This window comes from Ahaetulla prasina, chromosome 7 (assembly GCF_028640845.1).
Source record: "Ahaetulla prasina isolate Xishuangbanna chromosome 7, ASM2864084v1, whole genome shotgun sequence".
Lineage (NCBI taxonomy): Eukaryota > Metazoa > Chordata > Lepidosauria > Squamata > Colubridae > Ahaetulla > Ahaetulla prasina.
This window is the reverse complement of record NC_080545.1, coordinates 47,850,494-47,867,583: the sequence shown is the minus strand read 5'-3', so window position 1 is coordinate 47,867,583 and position 17,090 is coordinate 47,850,494. Positions and strand designations below refer to the sequence as shown.

The 17,090-nt window shown below is 37.9% G+C and overlaps 1 protein-coding gene and 1 long non-coding RNA gene across 2 annotated transcripts; both read left to right on the top strand.

Moving 5' to 3' along the window:
- The first annotated feature begins 1,055 nt into the window (after positions 1 to 1,055).
- LLPH (LLP homolog, long-term synaptic facilitation factor) lies at positions 1,056 to 6,896 on the top strand. The gene is made up of 3 exons (XM_058189646.1): positions 1,056 to 1,213; positions 2,505 to 2,706; positions 3,930 to 6,896. The coding sequence occupies exons 2-3, from the start codon at positions 2,517 to 2,519 to the stop codon at positions 4,091 to 4,093; spliced, it is 354 nt and encodes a 117-aa protein (XP_058045629.1). The 5' UTR covers positions 1,056 to 1,213; positions 2,505 to 2,516; the 3' UTR covers positions 4,094 to 6,896.
- Positions 6,897 to 6,964: 68 nt separating this feature from the next.
- On the top strand, positions 6,965 to 14,489 carry LOC131201636 (uncharacterized). Its single transcript, XR_009155941.1, has 2 exons — positions 6,965 to 9,471; positions 9,533 to 14,489. It is a non-coding gene; the product is annotated as an uncharacterized LOC131201636 (long non-coding RNA).
- Positions 14,490 to 17,090: the final 2,601 nt, after the last annotated feature.

Genomic DNA, 17,090 nt, shown 5'->3' with positions numbered 1-17,090 from the left:
GAAGAGAAAGACCTGGTTTTATGACTTTAATTATTGGTTTGTAATAGCCCTCAAAGATGTTCACAAATTATATCTCATCCAATAATGGCAAAAAAAAATTTGTGAATTTATTGGTTGTCTTCTGAGCCCCATTCAAGGTGCTTGCATTCAGGACCAAGCTACTTACAAACTCCCATTTAGTGTGTCCTACACTCTTAGATCATCCATAAAGACTCTAGCAGTTTCTTCCTTGTTCTACTTGCTATGTAAAATTACTTCTGTCTTCTTCCATATAGTGGACCCCCCCCCCCAATTTAGCCTTTTTACTATTTAGAGAATTGAGTGCATTTTTATTGTTTGACCCAGCAGAATACTGTTTCAAGGTTTGCTTTAATTCTGTGAGCTGTTAAGGACTGGGCATCATGGAAACCTAAAATTAAAAAAAATATCACCAAGTACTATAAAAACCTTACACATTCATTTATAGCTGTGAGCTATAAATACCATAAACTATTAAAACCATAAATGCAGATATATTTTCCAAATGTACATACCATCAGAATCGAAGACTTAAGATGCTAGCATAACTTATGAGCTTTGGCCAGAAATTGAACATAGTCATTGGTTTTCAAACAGACATCATTTACGGGAGAGTGATGTGACACTTTGGGACCCCCTCTTTTTTCGGCATCTCGCTCATTCTGGCCTCTGGAAGTATTCTTTTTGATCTCTAGGTGAACTGAGCAACCTCCCTGGTTATTTATTACCTGGCGGCGCTGCTAAAGCAGGAAGGGAATATTGCTCGAGGAAGTGTATCTAAATCGTCGTTGGTCTGCTGGGTCAGGTTCTCCAACCTTGGCAACTTTAAGACTTCAATTCCCAGCTTTGCTGGCTGGGGCATTCTGGGAGTTGAAGTCCTCCAGGCTTAAAGTTGCCAAGGTTGGAGACCCCTGTGCTAGGAAAAGGACTTTCGCTCGCTGTGACAGCACTAAAAAGCCCGGAGAACCCCTCCAATCGGCCATCCCCTGGCCGCAGCAGTACCGGGGGAGCTCGCAAGGGGGCTCTGTGGGCCAGCGCCAGAAGACGCGACTTCTTGGAAAGCGACGTCCCTGCCTCCACTGCCCTACGTGGAAGGCCGAAGCTTTTCAATTCCGGAAGAAGCGCGGTAGACGCTTGTTACACTCACGTCCGGTGGAAGCGGGGAGTTGAGAGCTACCCAGCGCCGCGTGCTCAGGTACCGGAGGAAGGACGCGGGGCAGTAACCTGTAGAGGAGCTGCTGTATTGTGAGGCCAGGCTTCCCATGAGGCTCCCGAGTTTATTTCAACCTCTGATCATTTTCTGAACAAGTCCGACCGGTGATCTCGGCAACAGCACGGCAGAGCTTGCTTCGTCTGGGATGCCGGTTCAGCTCTTTAGGCCAGGGATCTCCAACCTTGGCAACTTTAAGACTTGTGGACTTCAACTCCCAGAGCTTTGCTGGCTGAGGAACTCTGGGAGTTGAAGTCCACAAGTCTTAATGTTGCCAAGGTTGGAGAGCCCTGCTTTAGAGTAGAATAGAATTTTATTGGCCAAGTGTGATTGGACACACAAGGAATTTGTTTTGGGGCATATGCTCTCAGTGTACATAAAAGGAAAAGAAAAGGAAAAAAAAACCTTCATCAAAGGTACAACATTTACAACACAAATGATGGTCATAAGTTGCAATTTAACCCTTAATGATAGCAACAAAAAGTTACAGTCATAAGTGGAAAGAGATCGGTGATGAAAACGATGAGAAGATTAATAGTAGTGTAGATTTAGTAAATAAAGGTTAAATAAATAAATAAAATAAAGGTTACCCTGGGATTTCCTGCCCAAGGACTAATGAGATCTGATACATTGGCCTAGAAGAGTAAGAGCAGCTCGGGGGCCATGGCTCACCTTGATAAGACAGCAAGAGTCCTTGGATGTGGGTCACTCTCGTTAAAGTATTCAACCTTTTTAGCCTAAGTAATGACTGGTGGTTTTAAGTAGACTGCTCAGAACTGCCGCAGTTTAGAACAGGGCTCTCCAACCTTGGTCCCTTTAAAATTTGTGGACTGGCTGAGGAACTCTGGGAGTTGAAGTCCACAAATCTTAAAGGGACCAAGGTTGGAGAGCCCTGGTTTAGAAGAACAAATGAGCGTTGGTGGATCATTGGAAGGCTTCCTATAGATTGCCTCTGCTATGAGGGAAGTTCAGGAATATTTGTACAAGATTTGTATTTCTAGGATCCTGTGTAGTTTTGGGGAAGCAGGAAAATATTATTTGGAAGTAAGGGAGCTATCAGTTCAAATTTGTTCACAAACTGAGCCCATTCTTAAACAACAATGGAAATTGCTTTTGAGGAGTATTTCTGAAGAAGTATTTTGTAACTTATGCACAAGTAGGAGGTACTGTCATTGTAGTTGGCTTTTTGGGGAGCCACAAGATGTATGTTTCCACAAACCCAGTAACTTGTTCTGTTTTATCATACTGATGCTATGCATTATTTTTCCATTTATAGAAGCAAACAGAAATGGCAAAAAGCCTAAGGAGCAAATGGAAAAGAAAAATGAGAGCAGAGAAGAGAAAGAAAAATGCTCCCAAGGAACTGGCCAGATTGCAGAGCATTCTGAAAGCCAACAGTGATGTTGTAATGGATGAAGTGAAGGAAGTAGTAACTGTGGTTCCTGCTGAGAAAATCTTAGAGAAAAGGGATTCAGATGGTGAGTCATATTATTCTTAGGTATGGCTCCAAAGCAAAGTTTCCTAATCTGGGCAACTTGCAGATGTGTTGTCTCTAATTCGAGAATTCTCTGTCCAGCATAGACATTGCTGAGAATTCTGGGAGTTAATGCATGGGTCTAGAAGTTGCTTAGACTGGGAGACATTGTTCTAAGATTTGCAACAAGCAGGCTCTGAAAAATTGGAATCATGGTACTGTATATCCATCACCTGATACTGCTCTCTTTTCATTCTTTTGGTGCTGCTTTTTCTCATATTTCCCTTGGCTATGTAAATCTTCCCTTTAAAAAATCATCTAATACCACCATATAGATGAGATTGCTTCTGTGAGTTGATAGAGCAGAAATAGGCTATGTTATGTGTCTATCTTATTTATCCATTGAACATCTCCTAGCAAAAGTTTGGCTAACTGGAATTCTGAGAGTTGAAGAACAATGCTGTTAATGAAATTAAAGTGGAAGGAGTTTATGAAGTGGGACTGGTACCTATTCTTTTGAAGATAGACAGTGGAAAGCAAACATTGTAAATTATAATCAGAATGATCTTTTCACTTGGCTGTTTCTCAATAAATAATAAATAATTTTTTTCAAAGAAAGACTATCCTAACAAATTTGAAACTGTTTTTAAACTGTTTTAAACTGTTTTTAAAAACCATCTGTCAGCTTTGGAAGCCATACTAGGCTGAAGGCTTCCACATGCTGTGTGGGAAAGTAGGGGAGGGTGGTGGTGGTATAAGGGATTATTAGACATAACAACATTCTTCCTGGTGGTCAAGGTCAGGCTGGGCTCGCATCTGGAGAAGGAGTGGCTGGAGTGATGTCTTGAGATGGGACGGTTGAAGTTTGGAGCATGTGATCAGCAGAGGGGTCATAAGGGTGGGGATTTTGAAGGTTGTATTATTGAGGGAGGAACCCAGATCCACAGATTTGAATTTCAACCAACTGTGCCAGATTACCTATGCTAATAAAAGAACTTTGAAAGATGTTTTGCTTCAGAGTCTTTTCGGCAAGAAGGGTTTTCTGGAATGCTGACACCATCATAGTACAAGCATACATGCGCTCGTAGTGCCTCATTTCTTAGTTCTTTGCTCTATCAGTTTTAGAATAATTTATGCTTTATTCCTATAGTTTCTTTTTTATTCATTTTTAAGTCTACTATTTTCAGGTGATAATAGCAATTAACTTCTACGTGTGTTTTTTCCTAGATGGAAGTAAGATGGACATGGATGTTAAAAGAAATCAGAAAACTCTTCTAGATCAACATGGACAATATCCAATATGGATGAATCCCAGGCAGAGAAAAAAGCTAAAGACAAAACGTGTCAAAGGAAAAAATAAGTCTAAAGCACCAAAAGGATTAAAGTGGTAGACTCTGGTAAATGTTAAGAAATAAAAGTGGGGGGGGGAGAACTTAGTGGTTTATTTCTTCAGTCCTAAGGATTATCTTTGTACAAATGGAACTATAATTATGTTAGAATTAAACATAGTTACCATCCGATGGCAACCAAATTTCTATCAAATGCTTTAAAATTTAGTTGTTTTAGCGGTACAGAAAAGCAAATGTGTTAATCAGGTGTAGCAAAAAAAAAAAAAACAGCTGAGTTTTCAAGGTCTTAAAAAAAAGAATCCTTTTATAAAATAACGTATCATGAGTCAGTCTTTATATGTTTGTTCACTAGTAATTCTTTAATGATCTACAAAATTCTTGCCCATTCATTTCAGTGAAACTTCAGATTTCAGTTCCAACTGATTGTTGGATTATTCTCAATAGAACTAAATACTTCAGTTTTGAGCCTATTGCAACAATTTCAAATGTATCTGGCAGAAATATACTTATTTTGTTCTCATTTCTCATTCTTAAATATCTTTTAAAATCTGTTAATATTTAATTTAATATCTAATACTAATAAAGCCAAAGTCAACATAGTAGGGCATCGAAGTGTTAATAATAAATAAATACCTTTGGAATGCCCCTGATTTTCAGGGGGAAGTTTTGTGTAAAGTATATAGTATAGCCAAATATAAGTATATGTCCTCAAGTTCTGTTTTGTTCTGGCTTAGCAATAATGGATACATCTGGAGCTTTATTTTTCCTTTCAAAAGAATAAGACTAAAGTGCAACCTCAGGCATTCTTTCCTGAAGGGACATCCTTGGAGAATTCAGTGCAGTGTGTTTTTGAGCAGAGTTTTACAGGGCTATTTTGTAACGTCATAGTTCTGTACAAATGTACAGGTGGGGGGAAGTCTAGCCAATTTAATTGGAATTACAAATAAGCTTAATATTGGAGTATAAAATGTTTAGATTTTAAAGGAGAGATTTCAGATTTTCTTAGATAATATTGGTATGTTTACTATTAATTTTGAATAAATGTAATGTGAAATGTAATTGAGTTTTATTACATTATGGAATGGCTCTGTTTCTGTATAAACAAAAGTTTCTGAAATTTGGAGTTAGCGATATAAATAGAACTAAAGAATGTTTTATAAAACTCTTCTAAAAACCCTCCAAATATAGAGCAGGCAGGACCTGAAGCTGTTGAATATAGTATGATTGGCATAGTTCCACTTTTTTTGGCTACATGAGGATATTTTCCACATTCTGACATTTGATTAATAAAATTTTATTAATCGAATTTATATAGCTGCCCATCTTACCGAGGGAACTCTGAGCAGCACAAAACAATAGATAAAAAATATAAATACAAGGAATGCAAATTTTAAGCCCCAGTAATAAATATCTTTAAAAAACCCAAAATACTATACAGGTAATCCTTGACTTACAACCACAATTGAGCCTCAAATTTTTGTTACTAAGTGAAACAATTATTAAGTGATTTTTGCCCATTTTATGACCATTCTTGCCACAGTTGATAAATGAATCTGGCCTTCCCATTGACTTTGCTTGTCAGAAGGTCAGAAAAGGTACTCACGTGACCCTGGGACATTGCAACCGTCATAAATATGAATCAGTTGCCAAATGTCTGAATTTTGATCACATGACCGGGTGTGTGTGCACAGCAATGGTTGTAAATGTGAAAAACAGTCATAAGTCACTTTTTTCAGTGCCATTGTAACTTTAAACGGTCACTAGACGCACTGTTGTAAGTCAAGGAGTATCTGTAATGTACAGTCTTATAATTTCAATACTTTTAGATACCTGCTGGGAAGTGTTCTTATATCCCAAAACAAATAATATTGCTCTATTTAAATAATCAGAAATTACCAGGACTTCCATTTAAATGAAGAGTATTCCTTGTCTCTGGGCCATGCTGGGGCAAGAGTAGCATTTTGAGGGATGCAATTAAAAATGAGCAGTCATTTTTTATTTAAAAATATATAGGAGATAGAGTTGAGAAAAAGTGCCTCCACTTCCATAACTTTAAGTAGAGATGTTTTAAAATATGAAACAAGAAAATAATTATTGACATAGCTGTTTCGATACCTGCACATAATTTGGGTAAACACTACCATTCACTACACATTTCTGGTAATGATGCAGGAATTTCTGAAAGGCGTTAATAAAGAAGTCCACACATAATCTCCTCAACCATATCATGACAATCCTTTCCATCTTTTTATTTGAGTCAAACAGATGTTCACAAAAACATTCCTTTAATTTGGGGAAAGGTAGAAGTTGTATGGTGCCATATTTGGACTGCATGGTGCATGTGGTAAGATGATGAGCTCCAACTTCACAATGGCCTCATAGGTAGTTCTGAAATGTGATACCTAGCATTGTCATGTTGCAGCAAAATTTCCTTCTTCCCAATGTTTCAAAGTTCAGAGTGTTGAATTGCTAATGATGCCCGAGTCAAAGAAATCCATGGTATTATCTGCATTTTTTTAAAAAACCTACAACCATGAGCTTTTGTAATGAAACCTAGGTCTTTTTTTCATAAATGAAACTTTATAATTATATTTCCATGGGTTGATGCTTTGCTCATAATGATGCCAAATATTGTCTTCATCATAATGCTGTTAATAAATTCCTCACTTTCATTCTGATAATGTGATAAGAATTGCTGGCAAAGTTGAACTCTTGAATCTTTCCTCTCTATGTGGTCAGCATACAAGAAACACATCTTGCTCAAGCTTTCCAATATTGAAGAACAATAATGTGTCCTTCATGTTTCTGTAAATGCCAAGCTTAAAAGCAATTTCCTTTTGAGTGATCTGCTGCTTGTCTTTAATTGGTTCAACCTTTCTGATGTGAAACATGTTGGTTGTTGTTATAGGTTTGTCATCACTTCATCCTTGATCACACAAATCGGCACTTCCCAGTTAACTGTCTTTACATTTCTTGGCCCAGTGATGCACAGTACTTATAGCAACAATCAGAACTATCAGCAACCAACATTCGGCAATGAATTTCATCCTGAGGGACTCCTTTGGAAGTAATGATGGCACATTGTGTGAAGTGCACTGATCAGTATTCATTCTAGGCTTCCATTTCACAAATAATAGCAACACAACCTTTTCTCACAACTTCCCACCAATGAAGTGAAATGGCAGATGCTAAAGAATACACCAGAGTTCCTACCGGTAGTTTATCAAATTGGTATCTGTTAGTTTCTTATAAAATAGGATGTATTACTTTTAATTCAACTTCTTTTGGTCTATGTATAGTCTATTTAACTTTTGGGGATCAGCCAAGGATACTAGTTACTGTTAAAATAATGCATCACAACTTTGTTTTAATTCTGTAGGTAGACTGAGAAAGTTGTTAGGTTGCATACTTTTATGATTATACTTGGATAAGTAGTTCATCTTTGTGTTTATTTTTCACCAAATGAATTGCAGTAAACTTGTATGACTAAGGTTTACAGAGCAGACAGCAATTTTAATATTTCAGGGATTCCCCAGTAAAATATATTTATCATAGGTTTCTACCAGTCAGGCTGAATTTCTTGATGCACTCTAGTTCAGGGATCTCCAACCTTGGCAACTTTAAGCCTGGAGGACTTCAACTCCCAGAATCCCGCAGCAAAGCTGGCTGGGGGATTCTGGGAGTTGAAGTCCTCCAGGCTTAAAGTTGCCAAGGTTGGAGACCTCTGCTCTGGTATGTCCAGCTGGGAATATTTGGCTCATTTTTACTGCTCTCTTCTCAGTTTAGTCCCTCCCTATGCAAAAAATAAAAAGGGAGGCCTTTTTAACTTCCTGCCCAAAGTATAGGAATATGTGTATGCGTCATCCCAGGGTTCCTTTTGGTAGACAGACGGAAATAAAAATAAAACTTGCTCCAGCTCTGAAAAAAAAATTGTAAAAGGTTTTAATGAGAAATTATCTTATTAAACCAACAAAGCCAGTTTATTGGAAAGAGAAATACCCGAAAAAGAAGACAACAATAGCAAAGGGAATTCCAAATAAAAGCTATATAGTCAGCCTCATTAAATGAATTGCTTATTATTCACTTGTCAGAACATTTGAGTTGTTCCCGGAGGAGAATAGTTGGAAAGGTTATCAGTATCTCCAAATTGTTCCTTTCTAACAGTATCAGTTTTATGGTAATTGGAGGATGTTTCAAAATCACAAATTTTGCTAATTGTTGCGAATTTATGTTCCGTATTTTTAAGGATTGAGAATTTATTTGAAAAATTAAATATAAATGCCTTTCATTTGACCTTCGTTTAGCAGATTCTTAAAGGGGTACTCGTCTATTATATCAAAATAGAACAGAATATTGGAAGACTAACTGAAATTTTGGGCCCTGTCAATTATTGTGATAAACACAGACCATTTAAATGCTTCTGTTGTTACCATTTTTGTTGTTAGTATGGCACAAAACATGGCTCAACTGATACTTTCATAACATTTTTACAGTTGAAATAAATGCATCCATGGCTTTAATGGGCAGAGGACTTTAAATGTTTCTCTTCCTGTTTCTTCAAGCTCTTACATTTTGAAACCGAAATACGCAGAGCTAAGGTTGCTTGAAGGGAATTTAATTTTTCTCCTTTAGGTCACTAGTTCAAATGGACCCCAATAATGAAATATGATTATCTTCTGATAACGCTTCAGTTAATAATTCAGCAGCACTTGGGGTCTCCATTTAGTTTCCTGCCAATTGTTATCCAGGACTTAACTGACACTAATCTTATTTTTTATTGGCATCCAGAAGGAAGTTCAAAGTGATTGACTTCTTTCTCTCTAAAAATTAATGGTAGAAATGAAGGTCTGGAAGTTTGGAAGAACAAGTTTTATAGTTAGAAAATTAAATAAAATCTTCATAACCTGTTATATCCAGTAGATGGCACTGTATGGCACTGTATTAATCTGTTAAACTCAAAGAAACAGATTTTCAGGCACTGTAGCAATAGCAGCCTGCATTTGGTCTGAAATTGCTTCATTCCTCTATCAAATATGTGAGACAGCCATATACTTGATTAAAGTTAAATCTGTTTAAACTAAAACTAGTTTAATCTAATTAAACTGTTAGACTATTCTTGGTTATGCTGTATATAAGAAAGTGAGCAATATTGATTCAGGATTGATTAATAACATTTAATCTAAACAGTAATCATAAATATATTCCTAAATTTTTGAAGGGGCCAGAACAAATTTAAATAGATAGAGTTAGGGTTGTCAGTTTAGAATTACAGGGTATTGATATGTTCTATTTGAGGGCTAAATATTCTTCAAAAAAATTGTTATTGAAGGCTTTTGTAAAGTTAAAGCAATTATTGCCTATAATTTAGAAGCATTTTACAGCATTTTTTTTATATCAACTAACTTGAAGATCCCAAATAGGTTTTGGATGTACAAATTTCCCTGGATAGTAAGGTTGAAGGCTCATTACCCCAGAAAACAGGGAAAAGGATAAGTGAACCTGTTTCATTAATTGGCCTATTAATAATGAAGCTCAAAACCTGAAATTAAAGAAGTCATGATTAAATATACATTTCAAGCCATTTTTATTAATACAAATCCTATTCTCTAGTGCAAGAAAAAAATCTGAGAGTTTCCTTAGTATAACAGAAACGTTTCCTTCAAAAAAAGGCACTTCTGAACTTTGTTATGACACAGACAATGTCTAACAAATGATATTCCCAATCAAGACATGAGGCAGCTTTCCCCAAATTTGGCATTTTCTATATATACTAACCTATAGCTCCCATAATTCTCAGCTGGTATGACACATGCTTTAAGGCATATTTTGATAGTATGAAATGATATTTATTTAAGAAATCCCCAGAATATACGGTAATATACTGCAAAAACAAACAGCACTCTGACTTCTTTTTTCCAAACCACATTTTTAAAAATTATAAGACTTCTTTACAAATTTGTAAGGAAGCATATAAATCATTACATTTTTTAAAAAAAACCTTCTTTCTCACCTCTGTGTGGTATATGTGTTCCTCAGTTTTGGGTCTGTTTGGCACATCAGCTGTTTGTTGATGGTGTATCCCATTTAGAGCCTTGTCTTGCAAAGGTATTTCCTCTGTTTGATTTTTCTCCCACGTCTGTTGCTGTCTCAGGCATTATTTCAGCAGGTTATCTTTGGATGCCATCTTACTGTTATACTCTTAGATGTTCTGGATTTCATCCAGGACAATAGCTTTGATACTCACTAGACCAGAGGCATAGCTGGCTGGAGAATTCTGGGAGTTGAAGTCCACAGTCTTAAAGCTGCCAAGTTTGAAGACCTCTGCACTAGACCATACCGACCCAGTGGAAATCACTGTACATTGTGAGGTCTTCACATCAAGAGCTTCCCTGTCCTCCTTTGGCTAACTCACTATATTGGCACAGTGACTGGCAGGGCATACATGTTAATGGCATGGATCTTGTTATTCCAATTGAGTTCACACTCTTCATGACCTATCTTATCCTTTGGTAGTACTTGGATGTTGCTGTTTTCCTTACCTCCTCATTGTGGTTCCCATGTGACTGTGGGACTTGTAGTTGGTCTGTGTGGTCTACTGGTGGTTCCAGTCCATCAGTCTGAACTGTTTTCTCTCTCTTGTCTACCATCCTGCCAAACTTCTCCAATCCAAATCATATTCTAATGTCCTCACTGTAGATCCCTGCCAGGTGAATTAGCAAGTCAATATCTCATCCGTTCTTAGTATACAGCTTGATGTATTCCACATAGAGGAGATGGTTGACAGTAGTTCCACTCTTGAGCTCATATCTGGCTAAGTGGGTTCAAGCCTACGCAGAACAGCAGGAGAGTGTATCACCTTGGTATGTGCCAAACCTAATAGCCTCTTGTGTGAGTTGTCTTGTGCTGACTTACCATTTTTTCTTCCACAGCCTTATTGAGTTCTTGCAGAAGGGTCTTAAATGTCTGGTTGCCAAGTATATACAGATCCATGTGTATGGAGTTCAATTGTAGGCCTTCCTATAGTCAATGCAGGCTATGCTTAGATTGGCGATGTACTGCTGTTCTTGATTATACAGCCACGGATCTTCAAGATAACAGTGTCTATATTTTATGCCAGTTCATTGGTTTGAGTTATGGTGGTAAATGGGATTGTTGTGAGGACTGTATTGGCTTCTTCTAGCATACTATCTGATGATACGTCCCTACTGAGACTTACAACTAGTCTGACTATAGCTACTGTATCCGTGATCTTATTCTTCTTTCAGCTGCTGTACAATTTTTAGACAGCAGCGTATCATTTTATTACATGATTTCACTTCATGTTCAGGTGCCAATTTAGAAATAAAGTACATTTAAAATAATTTTAAACTATTTTAACTTGAAAAGCTAGGAAAAAGAAAAGGAGCTAAATTCTTGCATTCTTTGTAAAATTTCAACCATTTTTCTTAATATTGATGGTCAGTAGGCATTGTCTTCACAAGTGATCACTATTTTAAGAGGTACAGCGCAGTGTATCAGTTTTTTACTAACTACAATCTATTTTAAGACATCATGAGCATAGCAGCTACCTTGTAGCACATTGCGTTACTTATCTTTATATTGTTTTGAGAATATAGTTTTTAGTTCTGCAACTTGATCCAACTAGCTTTGGATTATGAATTTCAGTTTCTAAAAAAATGGGTTGTTTTCTACTTGTATCCTTTTTTCAGTAGTAATATTTTTGTGAATTCTGCCCAGAATCACAGTGATTAGTGAATGTGGAAACATCTGTGATGCTAGTTATTATATAAGATAAACAATGCTATTATTTGGTATTATTTGCTGGTTTTCTAACAGAGTGGACATTGCATCTTTATTGTAAAGGGCCCTTCAATCTTTTTCTTTGTCCTGTTTGCTTGGAGTCAGTGTTTCTTAATGAAGCAGTCTGCTTATTCAAATGGTAATTGGATCATATCCAAATATGACTCAGTGGGAAATCCGTTCATTTTCTTCCTTAGGTTGCTTTGTGATCGCATCCGGCCATCGCTAATAAATCTGAATACTTTCTAAAAGAGCTGCTATTAGCCTCATATATCCACCAAGAAAGTGTTTCCTTAGAATGTGTCAGTAGACTTCAGGCTTTTGATTTTTTTGAAAGTCTGTTGAGATTATTGCTAGATGATATAGATGGACAGATCTACATACAAAAATATGCAAATACAATATACATAAACATTGCCATGCTCACTGCAAGAAAATATCCATTAAAAAAACCGTTTTCTTTAAAAAGTTTCCTTTTAAAAATGAAATCGGAATTGTTTCAAACATTAATACTTGAAGCAGTTTTCTAACCCAGGATTCTGAATCTCTGGGTCAACACTTGGGGGACTCGGTCGCTAGCAAATCGGGGGGGGGGGGAGCGGTGTTTGAAAGGGGTGGTTGTCCCTGCGAAGGATTGGACGTTTTTGGTCCTATCCTGTCTGCCTGGACAAGTCGGGAGCAAGAGTTTTCACAGCCAGCTTTGACGGGAGGACAAAGCTTGTATTTTCGACCTTTTTGTCCCGTGAGAGTTGGGAGGTTGCGGCTCTCATGCGCGGCGAGAGGCCCGGCTGCTGCAGGAGGTCTCTCCTGTTCGCGCCGGCCTCGGCTCGGAAACTAAACATCTAAGTGACGGAACCGGCCAACCCGGGGGCCTTTTTTGTCACGCCGGCGCTTCGCATCCAAATCTCCACCCGGTGGAAGAGCGGGAAGGAAGCGGCGCTGGCCCCTTGTCGCCAGTCCAGGCTAGCTGGAACGGCGAGAGTTCTGCAGGCGAGCTGAGCTGCGGTCGTGTCTCTCATTTCGGAGCCAAAATTGCAGCCGGCATTATCGGGACCATGTACTGTAGAGTTAAACAAACAAAATACTGCTAGCGCCAGACACGCTCGGAAAGCGTCTTTTCCTTCTCTGTGGAAGCCTGGCTAAGTCACAAAGGAAGACAATATGTCGCGACACCAACCCTCGAAGGGGAGGGAAATTCATATAGAAAAGAGACCGATTAGAACTGGGTGACTTCCATTTCCTTGGTGGTTGGAGATCGTTGAGATTGCGCTGCAAGGCAGGGCACCTCTGTGTTCTGGAAGGCTGGGGCACTACTGGGGAGAGGCACCCCAAAACGGGATGAGACCAAAAGGGACAAGGGAGGGCTGCATTGGAGAGGAGAAAGGGAAGTGGTGGGCGCAAGGAGGAAATGGCATCAGGGAGGGAGTGATGGGTTTTGGAATGGAAGGTAGCGGGGCAGGATGACCGGCAGACAGTTTTCCATAACTCCCATCTTTTCAGGTTAAGGTTATGGTTCATGCTCAGTACTACCAAGAAGGTGGTAATAGTCTCCCTCAAGATGCATTTCACAGACATGGCCAGGAAGTGGATTGGCACTGCTGCCTACAATTTCTTTGATTTCCCAATCTAATCTAAAGTAGTGGTCTTTCCTGTGGTCTTGCATCTAATGCTAATTAAGGTAGCCAGCTAATCCTGGCTAGCTTTCTTACAGTGCTGCACAAGCTGGGTCTTCAACCTTCAACAGATGAAGCGGCATAAAACAACTGAATAACTACCTACAGAATTTCAACTATAGTTGCAGTATCCAGAGACAGAAGTTTACAGATACAATGCAAAAGGAAAGGGAAGGGAAGGAGGGAAGAAAGAAAGGAATATGTACATTCTGACAGGCCTGCAGTTTTCTTGTTTCAAGCCAAACACGTAATACTTCTGTTGAGCGGATGGATGGCATCCTGCAGATGAATGGCATTCTCTGCAATGGAATGAGTGCATAGGGATGTATGTAGCACCTGTCGGCAATCTAATATGTTTAGCTATTAAACCAAACATTTCTGGGTGCAGCAAGGAGGGCAACTGCATGATCCTTGGGAAGGTGCCAGCTATTTTAAAGAGTAGCTGACAGGTGCTATATAAGGGCTCTCCCTGAATGGCAATGCAACATTTTTCCTTCTAAGGTGAAGCATTGCAGCCCTAATAAATATTATTAAACGCAGTAACTAAATGGATTAAAAAGTAGCAGTGCACAGTGGGTTGTATGGTCTAACCCTTTAGACTGAAGCCAGATGACGCAACATCATTGATTAACAGCGATGATGTGCTTCATGGCCCAACTGGTCAAAGCAGCTGCAGCTGGAATATATACCATTAAAAGAAAATCCTAGAAATGTAAGTGGTAGGCAAATGAAGCAATTGGATTTTGCTTTTGGGAATGTAGGAACAGTGGTAGGTCACAGTATCCTCACTGTCAGCATGTCCATAAATTCTCTCCACAGTTGTCACTACAAATTCTTTTCTTAAAAGAAGCATAGCAACAAAGATGGCTTTAATTAAGTTTAAACAAGCTTTGGATAAAGACATGTCTTTCACCTGACCAAAATTTAATAAATAAATAAATAAAGATATAATTTAAAATAGTAAATTAATTAAAAAGAAAAAACTCAAAGGACACAGTGGAGTATTTTTCTGCTGTCACTTTTCTATGTTTCTAACCAGCAAGCTACATGTGGCTGACATCTGGACAGCACCAGCCTGAAAAATTATATTGTAAAATAAGGGTGGGCAGTTGATTGTCTGGACATCTAGGCCGTAATAGCTCAGGCTGTAAGGAGCCTGTTATTAGAACACAGTAGCCTGCAATTACTGCAGGTTCAAGCCCGGCCCAAGGTTGACTCAGCCTTCCATCCTTTATAAGGTAGGTAAAATGAGGACCCAGATTGTTGGGGGGGCAATAAATTGACTTTGTAAATATACAAATAGGATGAGACTATTGCCTTATACACTGTAAGCTGCCCTGAGTCTTCGGAGAAGGGCGGGATATAAATGTAAATAAATAAAAAAAAAGACACTGGCAAAAGGCTTTTCAGCTTCCATCTGATTCCCAGCACATCTCCTGCATTTGTCCGAAACAGATTGCTCTGTGTATGGTCTAAAATTCATTAGTTCAATAGTTAAAACAAAATTAAAAATATATTTCACCTTCCGCAGAGGCAACTTAGGGTCATTTTCTAAAATGCTTCCATGTCATTGGCACCAGTTGCCCTGAAAATGCTTCCTTTTCAAAGTGGAACTGGCCAATTTTGCCTCAAATGGTGATTCAATCATGAGTCACACACTCTAGCTATCTACTTGAAAGTTGTACTTTGAAATAAATTTGTACTCTAGGACACTGTGGGAATTTTATGGGTTACTCAGTGCATTTTTTATATATAAATCACACGTGAACATTAAAAACTGTTTTAAGTCCCCATCTAGGAATAGTTTATTTCCTATGAATGGATATTTTGTTTTATTTTTAAAAAACGATTTCACTCTCAGGAAATGCATGTAGAAAAGTACCTAAGAAGACAGACAAATATAACAATTTTGTTTTGTCCAAATTATATGAGAGCAGGAAGGGAAAGCACGGTATTTTATAACTCATATTTCTATTCTAAAATATAAGAATTAATTTGGAAAAATGATGTGAACCTCAACCTGATATTCTTGAGATGAATCCGTTCAGCTTCCCTAATCCCAGCATTCTAGTCAACACATCTGGAGGGTACCAGGTTGAGGAAGGCTATAGAAGATGGAAAATGTGATTATACATGGATTAAACACGTCTGCACTGTTATCTTTATTTCACAAGGCAACAGTATGTAACATCAGGGGTCTATTTTCCCCTCCAACTGTAGTTTCCTTAGGTAATCCATGATTCAGTGGTTGATTTTAAAAGTTAAATTATTAGAAGCAGTTTTCTATAAGCACAGTGTTCCTATAAAAGTAAAATGACTCATAAGAATGCTAAATACAAACCAGATGATCCTAAACATTAACTGAAGGGGAAAAAAGAAGATATTTAGAGTTCAGTGTGGGTCCTCTCATAAAAATGAAATTCTTTTCTGTACCAAAAAAACGGTTATATAAAATGGGAAATTGAGAGAAAAAGGTAATTATTTTACCTTTCCCAAATGGTTAATTAGCATTAGCATTTCCATACATTTTCATTTATGTTCTAATTTGAAAAAAAAGAAAGATCGGTAAGTAATTATTGGATTTTTCCTACAATGCAAGGATGTTTAGTCCTATATCAATTATAATTTAAAAAAATATCTGGAGTGTACATTTAAAACGGAAATGGCTCTGACTATAGATCAGCATAATATAGGAATCTTCATCGTGACAGTAATATCACAGTAGCACAGTGATAAGTTGCTACGGGTTTGCCCCAGATCCGCCCACCTACTCGGACACTTCTGCGCATACACAGAAGCGTAGCACATATGTGTGAGCGTGTGCGCACACACGAGCGAGCTGGTAGAGACGAGTTTTGAAACCTGCCCCTGCAGTAGCATTGTGATCCATCTTCACATTTGCTACCTTTACAAGTCTATAAAGCAAAAGAAAGCTGAAGTAAGATCATAAGGACAGTCCTGGTTTCATTTAGTGACTGCTTCAATTAATGACTGAATTGCTGGTCCCAATTGTGGTTGCTGAATGAGGACTACCTGTATTTTCAAAATAATTATTGATCTTAGATCCCTCAAAAGTCTTGCCCTTCTGTACATTGTTTTATATATTTAATATTAGGATAGTAATACACGTCATGTGGTTTAGGAATGGCATTTCACGGGAGAGACTTTCAAATCTAGCCTATGTGATGTAACATTGTAGCCTGAAAAGAATAGCAGATATTTTGATGTGTTGTTATGATGATGCCTTTGGAAGTGACCAATGTTTACTTATTCATAGCACAGCGAGGTTACATAGTGGTTCATCTGAGTAATCCTATATATTAATAGTGGCTAGTGTCAGTGGTAGCACTGAACTGTTGCTTTGTGTTAGTAATCTATTGCCAATTATATTTTAACGCTGTTGCAGCCTAATTAATATAGTGGTATGTTTTCACAGCATCCATTCCACAGTTAGTACTGGATTTCCTAATTATATATTTATAAATCAAAACTCCATAATTAGCATAGTGGTCTGTTTCCACAGTATCTATCACATAACTGCTATTAGTAATGGCTTTTATAATTAG

Excerpts from the sequence above, each read along its gene's own strand:
- LLPH (XM_058189646.1), top strand. The coding sequence starts at position 2,517 with ATGGCAAAAAGCCTAAGGAGCAAATGGAAAAGAAAAATGAGAGCAGAG. Across the intron at positions 2,707-3,929 it reads AGAGAAAAGGGATTCAGATG|ATGGAAGTAAGATGGACATG; the intron begins GTGAGTCATATT and ends GTTTTTTCCTAG.